The sequence below is a fragment of the Tachypleus tridentatus genome, unplaced genomic scaffold (assembly GCF_004210375.1).
Source record: "Tachypleus tridentatus isolate NWPU-2018 unplaced genomic scaffold, ASM421037v1 Hic_cluster_2, whole genome shotgun sequence".
Lineage (NCBI taxonomy): Eukaryota > Metazoa > Arthropoda > Merostomata > Xiphosura > Limulidae > Tachypleus > Tachypleus tridentatus.
Genome location: NW_027467782.1, coordinates 29120324 through 29140168, shown reverse-complemented (window position 1 = coordinate 29140168; position 19845 = coordinate 29120324). Strand labels below are relative to the sequence as shown.

Sequence of the window (19845 nt, the reverse complement as noted above, 5' to 3'; positions counted from 1 at the left end):
AATTGAAAATAAGAGCCCCAGTAACAAAAAATGATATGCCGAATACTCCCCTAATGATATATGATTAGAACCTTATATCATGCAGATCCTCGAGTAGTTGTATGCAAACCCACGAATGATGTGAATGAAAGTGATTAATATTGCTTCTACTAACATAACAAACAGTGTACTATAAGCACTGTATAATATAATACTCCATTCATGAAGTTGTAGTTACGTTAAGTGGGTTTGTTTTTTGTTTTGAATTTTGCGCAAAGCTACACGTAAACAATCTACACTAGCTGTCTAATTTAGCAGAGTAAGACAAGAGAAAAAGCAATTCCTGTAGTACTCTTTCCAACGAATAATGGGATTGACCATAATAAAGTCCCATGAATGAAAAGGGCGAACATGTTTAGTTTAACGTGGATTCAAACCTATGACTATGAGATTACGAATCGAGTGCCCTTGACCATGCCGGGGAGCGTAACGTCTGATAACTCATATATGTATATAATTACATAAGTTTATACGTTTATCGAGTAAATTATATAAAAGGCTGTTAAGTGTGGATATTGTTAATTTATTTTAAGAAGTTGTTGTGGTTGTTTTTGAATGAAGCACAAAGCAACACAATGGGCTATCTATATTCTGCCCACCACGGGTATCGAAACCCGGTTTTTAGCTTTGTAAGACCGCAGACATACCGCTGAGAGGCTTATTTTAAGAATAAATACTTAATGATTGTTTAGCGTTATTCGTAACATGAGAGTCACAATCAATTAATTTGAAGTAAACGTTTCAACGAGTTTAATTACGAAACTCGATAGGAGTCGTACGTGTTGTTTGTAATTCATTGATGTAGAGATTATCAAGTGTCGCGTGAAATTTATTGATGTGTATAATATAGAAAACAGACGATTAGGTTTAATAAAGATAAATAGTTTGTTTTGGTGTTTTATGGCGCAAAGCAACTTAGCTATCAGCGCAAAAGATAAATACATAGTGTGAAATGAGTAGTAAAAGTAGAGAGACAGACAAAAATTAGCAGACGAGATGTTACGTAACGGAATAAGGCCAAAGAAAAGTAAAAAGGTAAGTTAATCGTTGTGAAAGGTCTAACAATTGATATATTACTGTGAGTATTGAAAAAGATAACGAAAATAATTTATTTTGCTAAAGGGAGTACTGAGCATATACTTATATCTGATATTTTAAAATCAAAGTTACAGCTTAACTTCCGTTTGACCTATCTTTAAAGAAAAGCCAGTTATGCCTAAAGTTATCACTAACCAACGTAAGCCTTAACGAAAGAATCTGATTCTGTTAGGGCGAAATCATGTATTTGATCAGGATTAAAGTACTCTAGCCTAGGCCTAACCTAGTATTTAGTAGTTCAGTGTCCAGTACAGTTTACAATTGATTATATGTGTACCAGTACAGAATGATCTCTTGGTATTTTGGCGACAGCAGTATGTGTCAATAAAGGTATTTATGAATTCATGTTAATGTGCTGATGGATCTGGACCATATGATAACTTTCCATCAGTCTTTGTCTAAATGTAGAACTAGAGTTTAGCATGTTTGACTGTCTTATAAATGTTTTCTTTATGGATTTCAGTGTTTTTCTTGTCGTTATAACTACATGTGATCCAGATTCTTTTGTGTTGTTTTTGTTTCCATATTTTCCAGACTGCAAGCTCTGAGCTTTTTATACTTCACACCATAAAATAATTAATCACTTCAGTTGTGCTAGGAGCTGCTCAACAGTAACACATGGTAAATGTACATTTGTATTTCTTATAGTATGTCACATTTTGAAATGTTAATGATAGTCTGATAAATATAGAATATCATACTTGTTCTACTGCCATTTCAAAAGTGAATGTTAAGCTGTGCCTGCATGAACAGATCTTCAAATGCAACATGTTTCCAATATATATATATAAGAATTCAGAAGTTATTCATAGTTGTCAGTTTTAAACATAATGATGAAATAATTAGTATAAAAGGTTATCTGTTTACAGTAACTGTTGGAATGACAGTTGCACAAACAGAAACAGCTGTAGCACCAAGATAAACTAAATTTTACTTCTCTGGTATCTACCAACAGAAGGTTAACAATTACTTTATTCAGTGAACCATTACAAGTCCATTGTCTGTACATTTCACAAAGTATTCAACAATTTCAGACATTTACAGCATTTGATTTTATCCTTTTTTGGGCAGGAAGAAACAAAACTAAGTATACTTTGTATATACTAGTTGACAAGTAATTTTAAAGTCATTTTGTGTAATATTAAAAAATGGTGCCTTATTTAAAACAAAGTACTCTAATAGATTAATAAATCTTAGTTACCACTTATTACGTTACATTTAAAAGTCCTGCTGTATTACTAGGTGCAAATAAAAAGGTTTATGTTATTTTTTAATTGAGAAAAAAACTTTAAAGTGTGACCCAAAAAAGGTTGTTTGTTATATAACAGTTTTGACATGTATTCATCTTAAGCATTGCTTGTTGTGTAATGATATTTATGCCTAACATTTTTTGCACATCTATTTACAAGTAGTGGTTTAAGCCTATTGAATATCATTCGAATATTTTAAAATAGTAATACATAAGGGTAATTCAACATGAGTACACATCTAAATGAAATTGAAATGTCTTTAATATTATGTTAAGTTTTAGTTATTCATTGGGTCCTAGTAAATGTAAGAAATGTATGGTAATGAGGAAATGTATTTTTCTTAAAATTTATAGTTTAAGACTTAGTCAAATAACTTTTATTATTGCTATTATTGGTTTATTAAATGTGGTATACATGCAGATCATATCTTTTATTGCAAATGTCACAAAAAGGTTTTTGTTGACAAATTTAAGCTGTTTGTAAATTAATATCTAATTACATGTTACATTGTTTAAGCACACAATAATATTCTTTCATACATGTAAGTTATGACCTATTTATATATTTTCTCAAGCCATTTCTTATTGCATAGGTTTAAGTGATTGATAATTAAGAGATACATGTGAACCTCACAAAGTTAACAGGTGAATTCCGTATCATGCACATTCCAGTATCTGGTCGATACAAGTTCAGTATATTATATTTTCCAGTGCATAGTACTTTATTATTATCATATACATTCTTGTATTCAAATAAATTCAATCAAATATTGATCCATTGAATATTTGTTTACTGTCTCCTTTAACAGGTTTAATCTTTATGATGCATTTACATACACTTAACTTATTTCATCCACCTTTTTAATTATTTATTTTTCAGTGCATAAAGGAATTGCGTGAAGAATAATGCAGTACCGTAGTGATAACAAACTTCTGAACAAAGCAAGTTATGTGCATAGAACTATTCCAAAGTGCTCTTAAATGTAAAAAAAAAAATTCTATGTTCATGTCACAGTGAAGTATGACAAAAAATGCAGTAATATGCAGTACAAGGTGTAAAAGAAATTATATTTTAAGTGTGAATAGTAATATTTCTTTATTTGGATTCAATTATGGTAAATGATACAAGGTTGTGTTAACTTTCACTTAGAAACATCTGACAGACTCATAGAAAAAGGAATGTATTTTCTATTTGCATTCAAACAGAGATAATTAACATTCTTCAAATATTATGTCCGGTGATTTGAAAACACGGCTCAAATTCCTTCCACAAGATATTTCAAATAATCACATAATAAACAACTAACCAAAATGTGTATACTTTTATGGTATTTCTTAATTTACCAGGACAGTGGCAACCTGCAGCTAGATTTTTGTTAGGGTGGGTGAGAGATTCCAGTCACAAAACAAAGAACTCTTGTCAGTTGTAGGTTAATAACAATCATACAAAGAATAATAAGTGGGATGTATCTTACTTTTCATATTAAACTTATACTGTTGTTTTGATTACCGTAGTGGTTTACAACACAGACAAACATTTTGAACATCTTTAATGGAATGTGTTATTGACTGATTGACAAGTATGTTATGCTTCTAGAATAATTATTCATTATTTTGGTTTGATAAAACTGACTTTTCTTGGACATTAATGGAATTGCATATAAATATTCAGACTAGTGAAACAACTGCTATAATAAAATTTCTAAATTAGAATTATTTATGGTGATATTACGATATTCAATTATAATTTCAGTAAGGGTCACTTGTACTGATGAAAATTTGTAACCAAGTTGATTCTATTAATATAATTCTTATATGTACCTGTAAATTAATTAAGATTTTGAAAAGATTGCTTTATCATTAATTTGTACTTTATGAAAGTTGGAATAAATCAAGTTTGAATGTAAATCCATATAGTTAGAATAGGGAAATTAAGCCACGTTTTACTTCCACCTACAAAATTCTCACAGAATTGAAAATATTGTTTCTGCTATGCAAAAATAATTTATCTTTAGAACAGTATTCATTAACAACGGATTATCTAATGACACAAATGGATTTAATGTTTTACAATTCTTGTAGTCTTTGAGACCATTTTGAATTTGCTGAGTGAATTACGTAAACATAATGTTTACATAAATTTGTGAGGATGTTACAGTTGTACTTCGGGTCTCACATTTAAAATTCTCCAGTTACTGTTGTATTCTTTGTATTTATGTTGCAAGTTCGTTTTTGTAACTATTCATTATTTGGAGAATTTTGTAGGTTGTTAATTTTGATGTCTCACTTGTGGAAGTAACATATTTATGTTGCAATAGTTTTGAAGAAAAAGGACCAATAAAACATATAAGTTTCAATATATGTTGTATTTTATAATAACTGATGAAAGCAAAAGGCGAGTGTAAATATAATTTAGTATACATTTTGCACGATATAATATTTGTTTTTTAAATGTCCAACGTTAGGTGGTAATATAATTTAAGTTTACCCGTTGATAGCATAACGTACGGTGAACTTTGTCCCTAGTAAACGAAAGCAAAAAAACTTACAAAAGTTAGTGTTTACTTATCTAATAAATACAGGCCGTACTTGTTAAATAAAGGCTTAACTCCTGTTAGACCGAACACAAGTAGACATGCTTATTTAGGTATGTGCAATTAGAAACTTTTGTTATTCTAAAAATCCTGTGTTTTAAAATTATTCATATTAATATTTAATGTGATGTTAAAGCACCGTTTTACTTTTAGAGTGAAACAATGTTGGGAAAGTGTTGAATTATATTTAAATAAAACCTGGATTTAAAAATATATTAACGTGTGAAAGATACTGGACCTAAAGAATAGGCCCGGCATACCCAGTGGTTAGGGCGTTCGAATCCCCGTCGCATGAAACATTCTCGCTCCTTCAGCCGTAGGAGCGTTAGAATGTTACGGTTAATCCCACTATTCGTTGGTAAAAGAGTAGCCCGATGCATGGTGATGACTGGCTGCCTTTCACCTAAACTTACACTGCTAAATTAGGGATGACTAGCGCAAATAGCCCTCGTATTGCTTTGCGCGAAATTCGAAAAGAAACCTAAAATATAGTAAACCTACTTTTAAACACTGAAACAAGTCTATGAAAATTTTCTGTTTCAAGAGTAAATGAATCCAAGTTATGGAGTAACAAATATTTTAATTTTAATTTTAGGTCACATGTCACATCGTGTTCTCGTCTACAGAATGCCTAATTCTTTTCGTGATTCATGACAGTCACACGTTTTCCTGACGTCACAACAGTACAAATTGCAGTATTAAGCATCCATTGTATGACGTCATTTTAGTGTCTACTGGCTGATACATAACACGTTACTGTACAGTTCGTAACCCGGATGAGATAATGTGACATTGAGTGTGTTCACTGGGATGATGGAAGTAGGTGAACAAAGTTTAAAGGTTGATGGAATTAATGTTAAACAGAAACATAAGAGAAGTAAACGACTTAGTAATAATAATAAAAAATTGCTTCACTATCCTACCAATTTCCAATAGTAAATACAATTGAAAATAAATATAAAAAGTACGTCGATCATTGTTGATCCGCTATCTGTTGGTGATTTGAAACTAAACAGTTATCTTTTTATCATCAAACTCAACAATCATGATAAACACTACTTGTCTTTAGATACCTGGTTCAAGTGTCACTAGAATACATTTATATCGTTGTACCGTTTACATCATTTCCTCTCTGACACATTATTGTTCCACATTTTATGTTCTCATATTTAATTCTATTTCTATTCTTTCTAACATTAAAGGTAACGGGACGAAAACGAACTGTATTATCGACTTGGCCGTTATACCTGAAAAACGACTGAACGCCTCTTGGAATTGTCGTAGGCCTTTGTTATGTTAGAGACCTGAATATTTAAGTTCCATTCATAGCAAACATATGCGCGTTATAACCATAAAGATAGGATTTGTACTGAATAAAATTTTGCAGCACACTTCAATGACTGACAGTAATTTAAATAGAAGCAACTGTTGGAAATAAACGAAAACAGTGAAGACTGAATAGATTACAGGAAAGATATTTTCTAGATACGTAAATTTCGTCAGTATCCTGAAAAAGATTGTAATAGAGAATATTGTTAGCATACATTTTGTACCCAACTTATTGCATAAATTTCAAATTGTACGTTTACAATAATATAGAAATGTTGCTGGTAAAACTATAAGGTATTTAAACTCTGATACATTTGTAAATAAAAAAATAGGTAAAACGTAATCAGGTACACAATATTTTAAATGTTACATGCCAGGTATATTTTGAAGTACAACAACTTGTTTTTACTATACAACATGCAACTTTGTGTATTAGTTACAAAAAATCAATAAGCGTAAATAGTTATCCCAGGTCTTTTGCACCAGGCCGTTAGATGTCGCTACATATATGCCGGTCTGAAGCGGGAAAGAAATGTTATCATCAAAGATAATGACAACATATTGCACTCCAGTGGTTCAGCTGCATGTCTGCGAACTTACAACGTTAAAACCAGGTTTCGATATCCATGGTGGGCAGAGCACAGATAGACCATTGTGTAGCTTTGTGCTTAATTGAAAACAATGACGACATACTTCCAAAATTTGTCACCAAATGGCGCGCTCATTGCTCAGTATGGCGTCGTTGTTCCAGAAAGCGTCACCAGAGTTTCGTTTCTCGAGCGCCATGAATAGTGTTTGTTTGTTTTGTTTTGGAATTTCGCACAAAGCAACTCGAGGGCTATCTGTGCTAGCCGTCCCTAACTTAGCAGTGTAAGACTAGAGGGAAGGCAGCTGGTCATCACCACCCACCGCCAACTCTTGGGCTACTCTTTTACCAACGAATAGTGGGATTGATCGTCACATTATAATGCCCCCACAATTGAAAGGGCGAGCATGTTTAGTGTGACAGGGATTCAAACCCGCGATCCTTGCATTACGAGTCGACTACCTTACCACCTGGCCACGTCATGCCAACGTGGTTGAAAAAACATTAAGTATGTGTTCTGTAGATGTGAATCCAGCAACTGTGTCATCAACATACCTGTACCAGTATAGTGGTGGGTGTAAGTCTGAGTTAATCGCTTGAGGTTCAATCTGTGTCATAAAAATGTTGGTGAAAACCGAAGATATCAGCAACCCAAATGTTTTAGTCTATTTGATGTTTATTGCAGTAAATTACAATATTTTGTATCTACGAAAATAAAACTTGTTGCCTATGTCCACCCAACAGTGTTTACATGCAGAAAGACTTTATCTACACCGTGTTCAAGCAGTTAGGTATTTGTTTGTTAACAGGAATGTACCGAAGAGAAGTGAAAGGATTCTAATGGGTTCGACGGTAACAATTTAAAGAAACCCGAACGAAATCAGCGGTCTGCTTTTCAAGGTCTCCCAAATTCAAAGTAAAGTATTCTTTATGGTCATACAATTAGTGTTAGAGGATAATCGTATCGTTTGGATCTGTCAGTTATTTAAAGATTTACTTAGCAGTGCGGTGTAATTGAGTTTTGTGGAATCGTATGCTATTTATACAGAAAGAAATTGTTGAGTTATAAAAAAAAAAGTGTATATTTTCTTAAATGTAAAATCTCTGCAAAAATTAGATTTTAATACACTTTCCTTCTAACTGATTTACTTGTCATCGAATATTAATAGTAGACCTGTGATGTTTTGTATTGCTGCATTCTATATCTAGTCCGTTAGGGATTTTGAAAAATTGTAGAAGCGTTTTGCTTTTCCTGGAGCTCATCAAGCCATTATCAGGCCGACCAGAAGTTCAGTACTGGTCGGAATATTTTTATATAAGCGTTTTCTTACAAAATTGAAAATGTTAAAAGCTATCTCATAATGACGGGAAGTAGCTTAGGGCTCAAATGTTCACTATGCATATGAAAAATTTATCTTTCGATCCTCGCGTCTCCCAATGTACACTTTGTAGTAGGTATTAAATAAGATTTTAGATCAGTAACTAGTGCACGTGAACTAGTTACTGAATTAATTGGTTTGGGTGATGTTTATATAATGGTTTGTTGGATACAAAAAAGTGGATATATTTCGGTTGATCAATACGAGACACGACGTTCACACCGTGACAATTCTTGTTGTAAGAAAACGTTTATATAAATATTGTTCCGATCAGTACTGGTTTTTTTCTGTGGTCTGATGAGTTCTTAACATTTTTAATTTGAACTCACTGATTAATCTTTTCTTTTTCTTTCTTTGAATTTTTTTTAAAGATTGGCAAATGTGATTTCTTTAACATAATGTTTCACTCTTGGCTCAGAAGCCCTCGAAATGTTGGTCTGCGAGAGACGAGAACGACCCAGCTCTTTATTGTTAAATGAATAGTGTTAGATTTTGAGGTTGCGATGAATTTTGATGAATATATTACACTGCCAAGTAAGGAACGGCTAGTGCATATGGTCCTCGTGTAGCTTTGCATGAAATTAGAAAAATACGAAACGTAAAATCATGTATTATCTGATGTCGCATAAGGCCAGGCGTGGCCAAGTAGTTAGAGCGCTCGACTCGTAATATGAGGATCTCGGGTTTGAATATCCTTCACACCAAACATGCTCGCCATTTCAGTCGTGTGGTCGTTATAATGTGTGGTCAATTCCTTTATGCATTGGTAAAATAATAGTTTAAGAGTTTGCGGTGGGTGGTTACGACTAGCTGCTTTCCCTCTAGTGTTATATTGCTGAATTAGGGACGGCTAGTGGATATAGCCCTCGTGTAGGTTTACCCAAATTTTAAAACAAAGAAACAATTTCAGAGTATGCGTCAACTGGTTGGTTCTTCAGTACTTATATTGCTGTTATTTCGATAAGACTTGCTTTTTTTCCGTTAAGAAACGTAGCTGTTTATTTAAATAATATTGTACATATATAATTCTGATTCCTTTAGACTTTACGAGTAATAAACTCTGTATTTCTTTATAACAATATAAATAATTAACCACCAATCTATCCTAGTTATTCATGTGTGTTTTTTAGGTTTATATATAGTGTGACCTAAATATAAGATTTTTCTTCATGGTTTATCGTAATCCATCCACTCTGTTACCAACCAACAACAACACAATAATGGTATACATGACTGTAAGTCTGATTTCAAAAATTTGGATAAAATATAATTATCCCATGTTCATCGTAACGTCATGTAAATTAAAACTTGAAATTTAAAAGCAGGATAGAAATGAACATGACATTAAGATGTAGTCTATTTGGACATTCTTTTAAACGTTTTTCGTAGATTTATGATTAGATATTCTACGTCCCCAGTGATTCAAATATAAGTAGTTTCGATACCAGTGGTGAGCAGATAAGAGGTGGCCCATTGTGTAGCTTTGTGCATAATTTTAAACAACAAGAAATAAACGCTATTAAATATAATTTATTCTAATTTATATTGGTAGGTGAATTCCACCATAGCAGACAAATACGAAAAATAAGTAATTTGGTGCTTTACTTGTTTGTTCGTTTATATATGATTTACTCAGCGTGTTCTCTTTGACTTATCACAACTCTTAATTCAGCTCGTTCCGCGAGAGGGCATTAATGTTGTGGCTTACGAAATAATTTTCCGTGGAAACGTTTTCAGACAAGATATTGTATTGGGTCAATAAAGGCGGCACAGCTGGACTCATTAAGAATGGTTTATAGATCAGGACGGAGTTAAACAAGGGCTGGGCCTGGCATGGCCAAGCGCGTAAGGCGTGCGACTCATAATCCGAGGGTTGCGGGTTCGCGCCCGCGTCGCGCTAAATATGCTCGCCCTCCTAGCCGTGGGGGCGTATAATGTTACGGTCAATCCCACTATTCGTTGGTAAAAGAGTAGCCCAAGAGTTGGCAGTGGGTGGTGATGACTAGCTGCCTTCCCTCTAATCTTACACTGCTAAATTAGGGACGGCTAGCACAGATAGCCCTCGAGTAGCTTTGTGCGAGATTCCAAAACAAACAATAAACAAGGGCTTGCAACGTCAGTCAAGCCCGTAAGAGTTTAATGAAAACAAAACTACTTTAGTTCTGTTACAAATGATGTAAAAAGGCTGAAGTTTCGCTGTTAAAACGATCCTGGTGAGATTACCAACAGCATGACGTCCACTGAGCAGGAATCAACAAACATGGCTCCTTGTGGTAGGTTTTGATACATACAGGAGTTAGCTGTAAATGGTTACTGGAGTTTCATTTTGTTTCTTATGTCATTATATGAAAACGGATTTTTTTTTTCAAGCCAGTACATGAAAATGTATTTTGTTTCTCGTGTCAGTACATGAAAATATACTTTGTTTCTCCTGTCAGAATATGAAAACGTATTTTGTTTCTCAAGTCAGTACGTGAAAATGTATTTTGTGACAGCAAATGCACTTCTAATGTGAATAATGGACTAGAAAGAATTGTTTTTCTTACAATTTCAAGCAATACGCTACATGTTAGTGGGCTATTACAAGGACTGAATCTCGAATATAAGGCCAACAGCAAAGATTCTGATTCACGGGACTTTCATAATGTACTAACAAATACGATCTGAAGTACAACATTTTAGACACGTTATTAAAACTGTTTGAAATCGAACAAGAGATAATATTATATGTTGACAGAGATAAAAATAAAAGGTTCACAAAGTATATTTATTTTAAAATCTATCATCACAGAGTTTTTATCAGAATATGAAGTTAAGCCCATTACCCTCTTTTGAAGTGCCAGATTCTAGAACACAAAGTTCTACCTTTATGGGTTTGTTTTTTGTTAAGTGCAAAGTTGAAAAATGAGCTACCTGTTTTTTGTCTACATCGAAAACTGAATTTCAGCGTTATAAATCCCTCAGGCTTGCGACTTAGTCACAGGAGTGAGCCGATATCAATGCTGACCACTGTGGGTATCAAAAGCAGATTTTTAGCGTTATAAATCTTTAAACTTACCACTAAACCACCGGTGGAAAAATTCATACTTTCAAAGAGTTGAAAAAGTTATTGTAAATCCAGGAAAATTCATAAAAAATACAAAATTTTTAACAGAAGCAGAACTATGTTACTGTTTACAGACTTGTGTTACTTTTTACAGATTTGTGTTACTGTTTACTGACCTTTGTTACTGTTTACTGACCTGTGTTACTGTTTACAGACCAATGCTGCTTTTTACAGACTTGTTTAAAAACCAAACAATCAGCAGTAAGATTTAGGACACTAAGATTCGAAGTTCGATTCCTGCGTTGGGAACGTCTATTATGCAGCTTTCCTTTTAAACACACCGAAAATGAATCTTTGTATTTACTGGCTTTTTAAAGATTTTCTGACAATACTTTAATGTAATATTTATTTGTTTTTAATAATAATAATAATAATACAGTAATATTAGAAACTAGTTGATTGTTTATCCTGTTTTGAAGAAAAGTTGTTACCTTGTTTCATTCTCTTTCCGAACCAATGACCTCTGACCTCTGATAACGTGGATCTGCTTAATTCCGTCTCTCTCTCTCTTTCTCCTTCCTGATGGAGGCCCGGCATGGCCAGATAGTTAGGGCGCTTGATTCATAGTCTGAGGGTCGCGGGTTCGAATCATCGTCACAACAAACATGCTCGCCTTTTCAGTCGTGGGGGCGATATAATTTGATGATGAATCCCACAATTCATTGACTAGCTGCCTTCACCCTACTCTAACATGGCTAAATTACGGATAACTGGTGCAGATATCCCTCGTTTAATTTGCGTGAAATTAAAACAAAACAAACAAATCTTCCTGGTAGCATACTGATAAACTTGAGGTCTTACAACGCTAAAGCTCTGGGTTTGATTACTGCAGTGAGCTCAGGATGAGTAGTTCATTGTAAAATTTCATGCTAAACAACAAATGTCTCGTTGATTACACAAGTTATGGAAGACTGAAATCTATTCAACTATAGTTCTGGTTTTAGATCTTTCGACTGTTGGACGAGGTCGACGGTTGATTACAAGTTATGGAAGACTGAAATCTATTCAACTATAGTTCTGGTTTTAGATCTTTCGACTGAAATCTATTCAACTATAGTTCTGGTTTTAGATCTTTCGACTGTTGGACGAGGTCGACGGTTGATTACATAAGTTATGGAAGACTGAAATCTATTCAACTATAGTTCTGGTTTTAGATCTTTCGACTGTTGGACGAGGTCGACGGTTGATTACATAAGTTATGGAAGACTGCAATCTATTCAACTAGAGTTCTGGTTTAAGATCTTCCTGCTGTTGGACGAGGTCGACGGTTGATTACATAAGTTATGGAAGACTGCAATCTATTCAACTATAGTTCTGGTTTTAGATCTTCCTGCTGTTGGATGAGGTCGACGGTTGATTACATAAGTTATGGAAGACTGAAATTTATTCAACTAGAGTTCTTGTTTTAGATCTTCCTACTGTTGGACGAGGTCGACGGTTGATTACATAAGTTATAGAAATACGTTGAATTTTCTTTCGATTTGTACTTACTTTTAGGTGTTCAAAAATATACATTTTAATGTGTCTGTTTATTTCCTTTCTGTTGTTCTTTCTACATTTAAATGTTTTCATAACTAATTTAATACGATAGAAACTCTTAAGCAAAGTTATCACCGTTTGTTTGAAGTTAAGCACAAAGCTACAGAACCAGCATTCTGTTATCTGCCCATCGCGGGGATCGAAACCCGATATTTAACATTATAAGTCGTAAGTCTTGCCAATGAGCCTTAGGTGGTATATCGACGCGTAAAAGCTCATATAACTTTGTGATGTAATTTCGGGTGTAACATAATCTTAACGGTACATATAAACCTCTAACCATACCCTAAGGGTCTGATCGATACACACCGACATCAAGTTACTGATGTTTTAGAGTAAATATATACTCTATATTTTGACAATGTGATTTTTATTGTAAACTCTATTGTTTACCCTAAGGGTCTGATCGATACACACCGACATCAAGTTACTGATGTTTTAGAGTAAATATATACTCTATATTTTGACAATGTGATTTTTATTGTAAACTCTATTGTTTACCCTAAGGGTCTGATCGATACACACCGACATCAAGTTACTGATGTTTTAGAGTAAATATATACTCTATATTTTGACAATGTGATTTTTATTGTAAACTCTATTGTTTACCCTAAGGGTCTGATCGATACACACTGACATCAAGTGTAGCCACGAAGACATTTAGTTTCTTGTTTGTTTAGGAAATACCAACTAGAAGAGTCAGTTTCTATCCCATATCACATTTTATTTGTATTCACTCAGAATATGACTTACTCAAAATGAATTAACAAAACGTTGTAGTGCGTAAAAGGCCCAGCGAATTTCTATTATGTACACCAAAAGAACATATCAGAGCGTCTTGGGGCACGTTTACAGACATTTATTGCATTTAGGACTTGATAAAAAACGAAAACAGTGTGTTTAATTACCAATCTAAAAGTTATGTACGCAAACATTCAACGAATATATGTTCATTAATAATAACATTATAACTGTTATTACGAAGTTTCAGAAGTACGATTTTTTATAATTTGCATATACAATGATGTGTAGTGTTCGTTTAAACACGTTATAGATAGAACATGGTATTAGCATTGGTTTAAAACTGAAAACTCACTGCTACATTAGTGTTGCTTTACAATATATATAGTGGTATATCATTGGTAGTTTGAATTGCACATGCAATGCTCTATAGTCCTAGCTTAAAGATGGTATATATATATATATATATATATATATATATATATATACATAGAGATAGAGTATTGTATTAGAACTAGTTTAAAAACTGTATATAATGTCCCATTAGTTCTAACATAAACTGTATATATATAGCGCTCTATTTATACAAGGTTAAAATCGTGTTTACAACGTTCCAATAGTCCTGGTTAAAATATACATATATTGATATAGGTAAAGTGTGTGTTTCATTAGTTCTGGTTTAAACATACTTCGTTCAGTATTAGTAAACTAAACTAGTGTAAGACACTGTTTGAACACTGGTGAATTGAAGTGTATTGGATATAAGAAAACCTTTTGTATAAAATGGCTTTCTTTTATGGATATCTATTAAAATATTCAACTATTGTTTTATAGCTTTCCTTTATGAATATCTCTTACAATATCAACTGTTGTTTAATGGCTTTCCTTTATGGATATCTCTTACAATATTCAACTACTGTTTAATAGCTTTCCTTTATGGATATCTCTTACAATATTCAACTACTGTTTAATAGCTTTCCTTCATGAATATCTCTTACAATATTTAACTGTTGTTTAATAGCTTTCCTTTATGAATCTCTATTACAATATTCAACTATAATTTAATGGTTTTCCTTTATGGATATCTATTACAATATTCAACTATTGTTTAGTGTTGTGTGCCTGTACAATTGTTTGTAAATTTCTCAGTTCCTTTACACTATTTTACCTACTTTGTTAAATGTAATTTGTCACAAACAAAATTTTTTGCTCAGAATGGTAGCCTGAAGAATGTCATAGTTTAATTAGACGGTCCCTCGCTGGTATAGCGGTAAGCCTATGTATTTACAACGCTAAAATCAGTGGTTCGAATTACCTCGATGAACTCAGCAAATAGCCCGATGTGGCTTTGCCATGAGAAAACACACACACACACTCTCAACTAGACGGGCATTATTACTTCCAATATCGAGTCTGTCAAGATTCAAGTATTTAAGGAACAGAAGTTCTTCTATTTATGGTATCAAATAAAATAAGATTTTGATTTTTATTGTATTTTTTGCGGTTAAAAAAATCACACAATGTGCTATGTTTTCGGATATCTAAAAATCATAATCGAATTGAAGATTAAATATAATATGCAAATATTATAAAGGTATTATAAAGGTTCTAAAGATATCAGTGCCACTATTTAAAAAAAAATTCTTTTACTATTTGACTTGTTTTCTTTAGCCGCTGGTCACTTCAATATAAAAAAATTGATTCATAAAATAATATCATATTGTTTTAATATTTTATTATTTATAAGTTATGTTAACTCTTTGTAAGAAAAGTTTATAATTTGTGGAAACAACTGTCGTCCAAGATGGTTTTTAGCACAAACATTATGGCCAATGTTGTCGGTCTGGCATGGCCAAGTGGTTAAGGCACTCGACTCGTAATCTGAGGGTCTCGCGTTCAAATCCTCGTCACTGCAAACATTCTCACCCTTTCAGCCGTGGGAGCGTTATAATGTGACGGTCAATCCCACCATTCGTTGGTAAAAGAGTAGTCCAAGAGTTGGCGGTGGGTGGTGATGACTAGCTGCCTTCCCTCTAGTCTTACACTGGTAAAGTAGGGACGGCTAGCACAGATAGTCCTCGTGTAGCTTTGCTCGAAGTTCAAAACGAACCAAACCCAATGTCGTCCACTTTATCTCCATCTTTAAACGTTTGAAATTACTTTACGGTGTTGTAGCGATTTCTTTTGTTGGACCAATTCTGTAGGAGTATTTGACAAAACGAAATAAATAACAAGTTAGCGAAAAAATAATTACGATTCTACTTCCCATAAGGCACCAGTGCCAGGCCTATTATAATTTGCAAACACTACCTTATCTATATCGTTCCTTAGAGAATTACAAAAATGTAATAGGACTATTCGTAATGTCTTATAACAAGTATAAGAATACCTATTAATATGAAACTTTTAACGTAAATTCATGTATACGAAGTGCCATGTTTTATAAATTTCCTAAATTTGTTTATTTCAGAAATTTGACACGTAGCTACAGAAAGTCGTATAAATACGGTCGTTCCTAATTTTGAACTGAAAGACAAGAGGAAAGTCAACTAGACAAATAGCGCATAGTGTCATTTCATAGGGTACTCTTGTCTGACAGAATAATGGGACTTGATTGTTGTTCTTACAGCGTGCGAAGTGCGGCGTATGGTTTTACGGTAATAGACCTCAAACCATGAACCCTAAGATTCACAGTCCGAGCACAATAATCACTAGATGGTTGACTTGTATAAATATCTATCTGCTGTATTACTAACAAGAGGAAATAAAGCTAAACCAAAGAATACGTGTTTTGTATTAAAACTTCAATGTTAATCACAAACTACATTAAGCCATTAAAATACCGAGTTGCTTTCAGTTGTCGTGTACAACCGAACACTTTACAACAGAGAAAACTATAATATCCAGTCACGTTGAAGATAAGCCTCTTATGAGATTTCTGATAATATTTTGTAATGGAACTTTAGTTAAATTATTGGTCCTTCTAGGTTAATCTTAATTAGTCTTAAAACATATTTCCTAATGCTTTAAATTTAGCCATTTATCAACGTTCGTGTTTGTTTAAAAAGCAAACAATGAATTTATGTTTAATGTAATTGATTTTGATATATCGATAACTTTCATAAGATACTTCCAATTTTTTGGAATTCATCGATATTGGTTGTAAAAGTATCAAATCAAAGACATATACACAAATATACATACATAATATATATATATATATTATTACTTTTAAATATAAAATAATACGACCTCTCTTTTCTGGACGACATAAACTTGTTTCTAGGGGGCATGAGCAAAAAACAAGTAATTCTTACATAATTTATATATTGACTTTCAGTAAATAATTTCTGTTGCACTGCTCATAAGTTAATTAAACAAGTCGGCAAATTTAAACTTTATAAAGCTGGTGTGGTTTTAATAACTGATCTTTTTTATGGTTCAGCTACATAGTTTTCGGAAATAATATTCTTTTTTTTCCAGTCACGTAAAATATTTTCTACAAACTAGGAGAGAAAAACTCTTACTTAAATCAAGCTGTTATTTCGTTTACCACAATGAAATTTATTATTATTATTATAAAGACTATCACGTCACGATAGGCCTAGAAAAATCTGTTGCTAGTGGTTGTCAGCAAAACAAAATGTGACCTGATTTCAATGAAATCAGTTCACTTATATAAAAGTACATTTGAGGCCCGGCATGGCCAGAAGATTAGGGCGTTCGACTCGTAATCTGATGGTTGTGGGTTCGAATCCCCATCATATCAAATATTCTTGCCCATTCAGCAATGGGGGCGTTATAATGTTACGGTCAATCCCACTACTCGTTGGTAAAAGAATAGCCCAAGAGTTGGCGGTGGGTGGTAATGACTAGCTGATATATATACGACAGAGAAAAATGGATATCGATTTCGTATTCGGCGTACAGGTATTACAGTGGAACACATAAACATTTCAAGACAGTAGAATCATTATAGGCTTGAGATATCAATCTTTCACTTACCACTTTTTCAATTTTACGAGAGAAGTCGAAACTGGGCCTAAATGATTTGATGTTTACCATTTTTAAACCCAATCTTCTAGTGATGGAAAATTTAAACTGGTGTAATTGTTTTACTATTTTGTTCATGTTTACTTATGATAAACGGGTTTCGTTTCAGGATAGAGATAAATGTGCTGAATGTCCGTTTCTTTGTGGAATGGAAGCAGGGTGTTTGAATACCGTTGAATCGTATGTATGTTTGTGCAACGATTTGAAGTTGAAGGATCCTGTGAGAGGATGTTCAAGAGAACCTGGTAAGTGTGTAAAGCATAAAGATTTGTAAAACTGTAATATGATTGTCTACTTAACTAAATATAGTAGAAATACGGTCCTGTAAACGTTTCCATCACGTAAAAACGCGACATGACTTTAAAGGTCTGTTTATTTTTTGAAAAATCTATTTGTTTGTTTTTGAATTTCGCGCAAAGCTATCTGCGCTAGCTGTCCCTTATTTAGTAGTGTAAGACTAGATAGAAGTTAGCTAGTCATCGCCACCCACCGCCAAATCTTTGGCTAGTCTTTTTGCTAACGAATAGTGAAATTGCCCGTTACTTCATAACATTGTCACGGCTGAAAGGGCGAGCATATTTGGTGTGACGGGGATTTGAACCCGCGACTTTCAGATAACGAGTCGAGCGCTCTAACCACCTGGCCATGCTGGACCGTTTTTTTGAAGGAATATAGAACAAAAATGTAGCAGAAACATCATGTTCAATATCATTGTTTACTGGGTGAGGTTTTTCTTCGTATGTTAAAAAAAAAAAAACTATGTAGCTAGCCTATCTGCACTCTGTCTACCGCAGAAAATCGAACACTGGATGTTAGCATTTTAAGCCCATAAACTAACCGCTAACACACTGGGGGCTACTGGGTGAGATATTTAGAGCCAACGTTCGCGGCGCCACATATTTTCTATTTTACCCTATTTGATGCTAAAAACACGGGTTTCGATACTCGTGATGGGCAAAGCACAGACAGCCCTTTGAGTAACTTATGTACCAAAGATTCCTAATATTTGTTACACTGGTTTTCATGGTGAGAATCTCAGACAGAATGTATCTATGCTCTTTAATATAGTATCGTTCTTCTATAGGCCTAAGTCTTTGTGTATTGCGATACAAATATGTCCTCAGCAATCAGGGAGAGCGTTTCATAAGCTAATAATGATACGAAAGTTAGCGCATGATGAAGTTTACACTGATAACAATCGTAATAACGTACGAAGGAAAATTAAAGTGTTTTTTATCCTTTGTTTTCCGATGTCTTCATACGTATATTGCGCAGCGATATCGCAACCGACTCAATTTGTTTGTTTTTTAATTTCGCGCATAGCTACACGAAGACTTTATGCGCTAGCCGTCCCTATCTTAGCAGTGTAACACTAGAGAGAAGGCAGCGAGTCATCACTACCCATCGTCAACTCTTAGGCTACTTTTTACCAGCTATAAGTGGGATTGACCGTAACATTATAACGCTCCCATCTCCAAAAGGGCGAGCATGTCTGGTGTGACAGGGACTCGAACCCGCGACCCTCGGATTACGAGTCGAGTGCTTTAACTACCTGGCCATGCTCGGACACCAGACAACTTAAATAGCTGTATCATTTTATGAATTCCGTTCGTTTTTCTTCCATTCTTGTTGGAGGATAATTTGAGTCAATGGATATTCCGAAACATTTTAAACTTTACGACATGTGTCTTGTAGAATGATTTTAGTGGCATACTGATTTTTTCGGTTTTCTCTTTAATTTTAGAGACCCTCGTAAAACATTCAGAATTCAGAGAGTTTTGGTTCGTTTTAATAAAAGTTGGTGAAATGTTATAATGAAATACGTTTAGAGAATGGTCAATATTCGTGCAGCTGGTAAGTATACGGATTTACAACACTAAAATCAGAGCGTTCGATTTCCCTCGGTTGACACAGTAGATAGGCTGATGTAGCTTTGCTATAAGAAAACACACCTATTTTGCACCTAACGACAGTGTATTTCTTTACTCTAGTCGATGGGTGATATTAAAAACGAACTGTGATTACGTAAGCTGTGGAATATTTCCAATGCAAACAAAAAAGTATTAAATGAATAACCTGATTTAACATTTTAGGTGAAACGTAAGAAGTTGTAAGAATTTACTGAGGCAAGC

At 33.7% G+C, this 19845-nt stretch overlaps 2 protein-coding genes across 11 annotated transcripts in view; one reads left to right on the top strand and one right to left on the bottom strand.

The window, feature by feature from the left end:
- The window catches only part of LOC143243169 (uncharacterized), a 139705-nt gene that overhangs the window by 28729 nt on the left and 91131 nt on the right, over positions 1-19845 (bottom strand). The window lies entirely within an intron of this gene.
- Positions 769-19845, top strand: part of LOC143243154 (general transcription factor II-I repeat domain-containing protein 2-like) — a 35304-nt gene continuing 16227 nt past the window's right edge. Inside the window, exons 1-5 of one of the 10 annotated variants that reach the window (XM_076486940.1) lie at positions 797-1074; positions 1672-1758; positions 3267-5033; positions 7705-7811; positions 17823-17958. Coding sequence is in view for 1 of the 10 variants with exons in the window: in XM_076486950.1 (XP_076343065.1) it covers positions 1036-1074; positions 17823-17958 (175 nt within the window). In the remaining 9 variants the exon portion in view is untranslated. The other 9 variants (XR_013024080.1, XM_076486945.1, XM_076486943.1 and 6 more) reach the window with 9 other exon arrangements.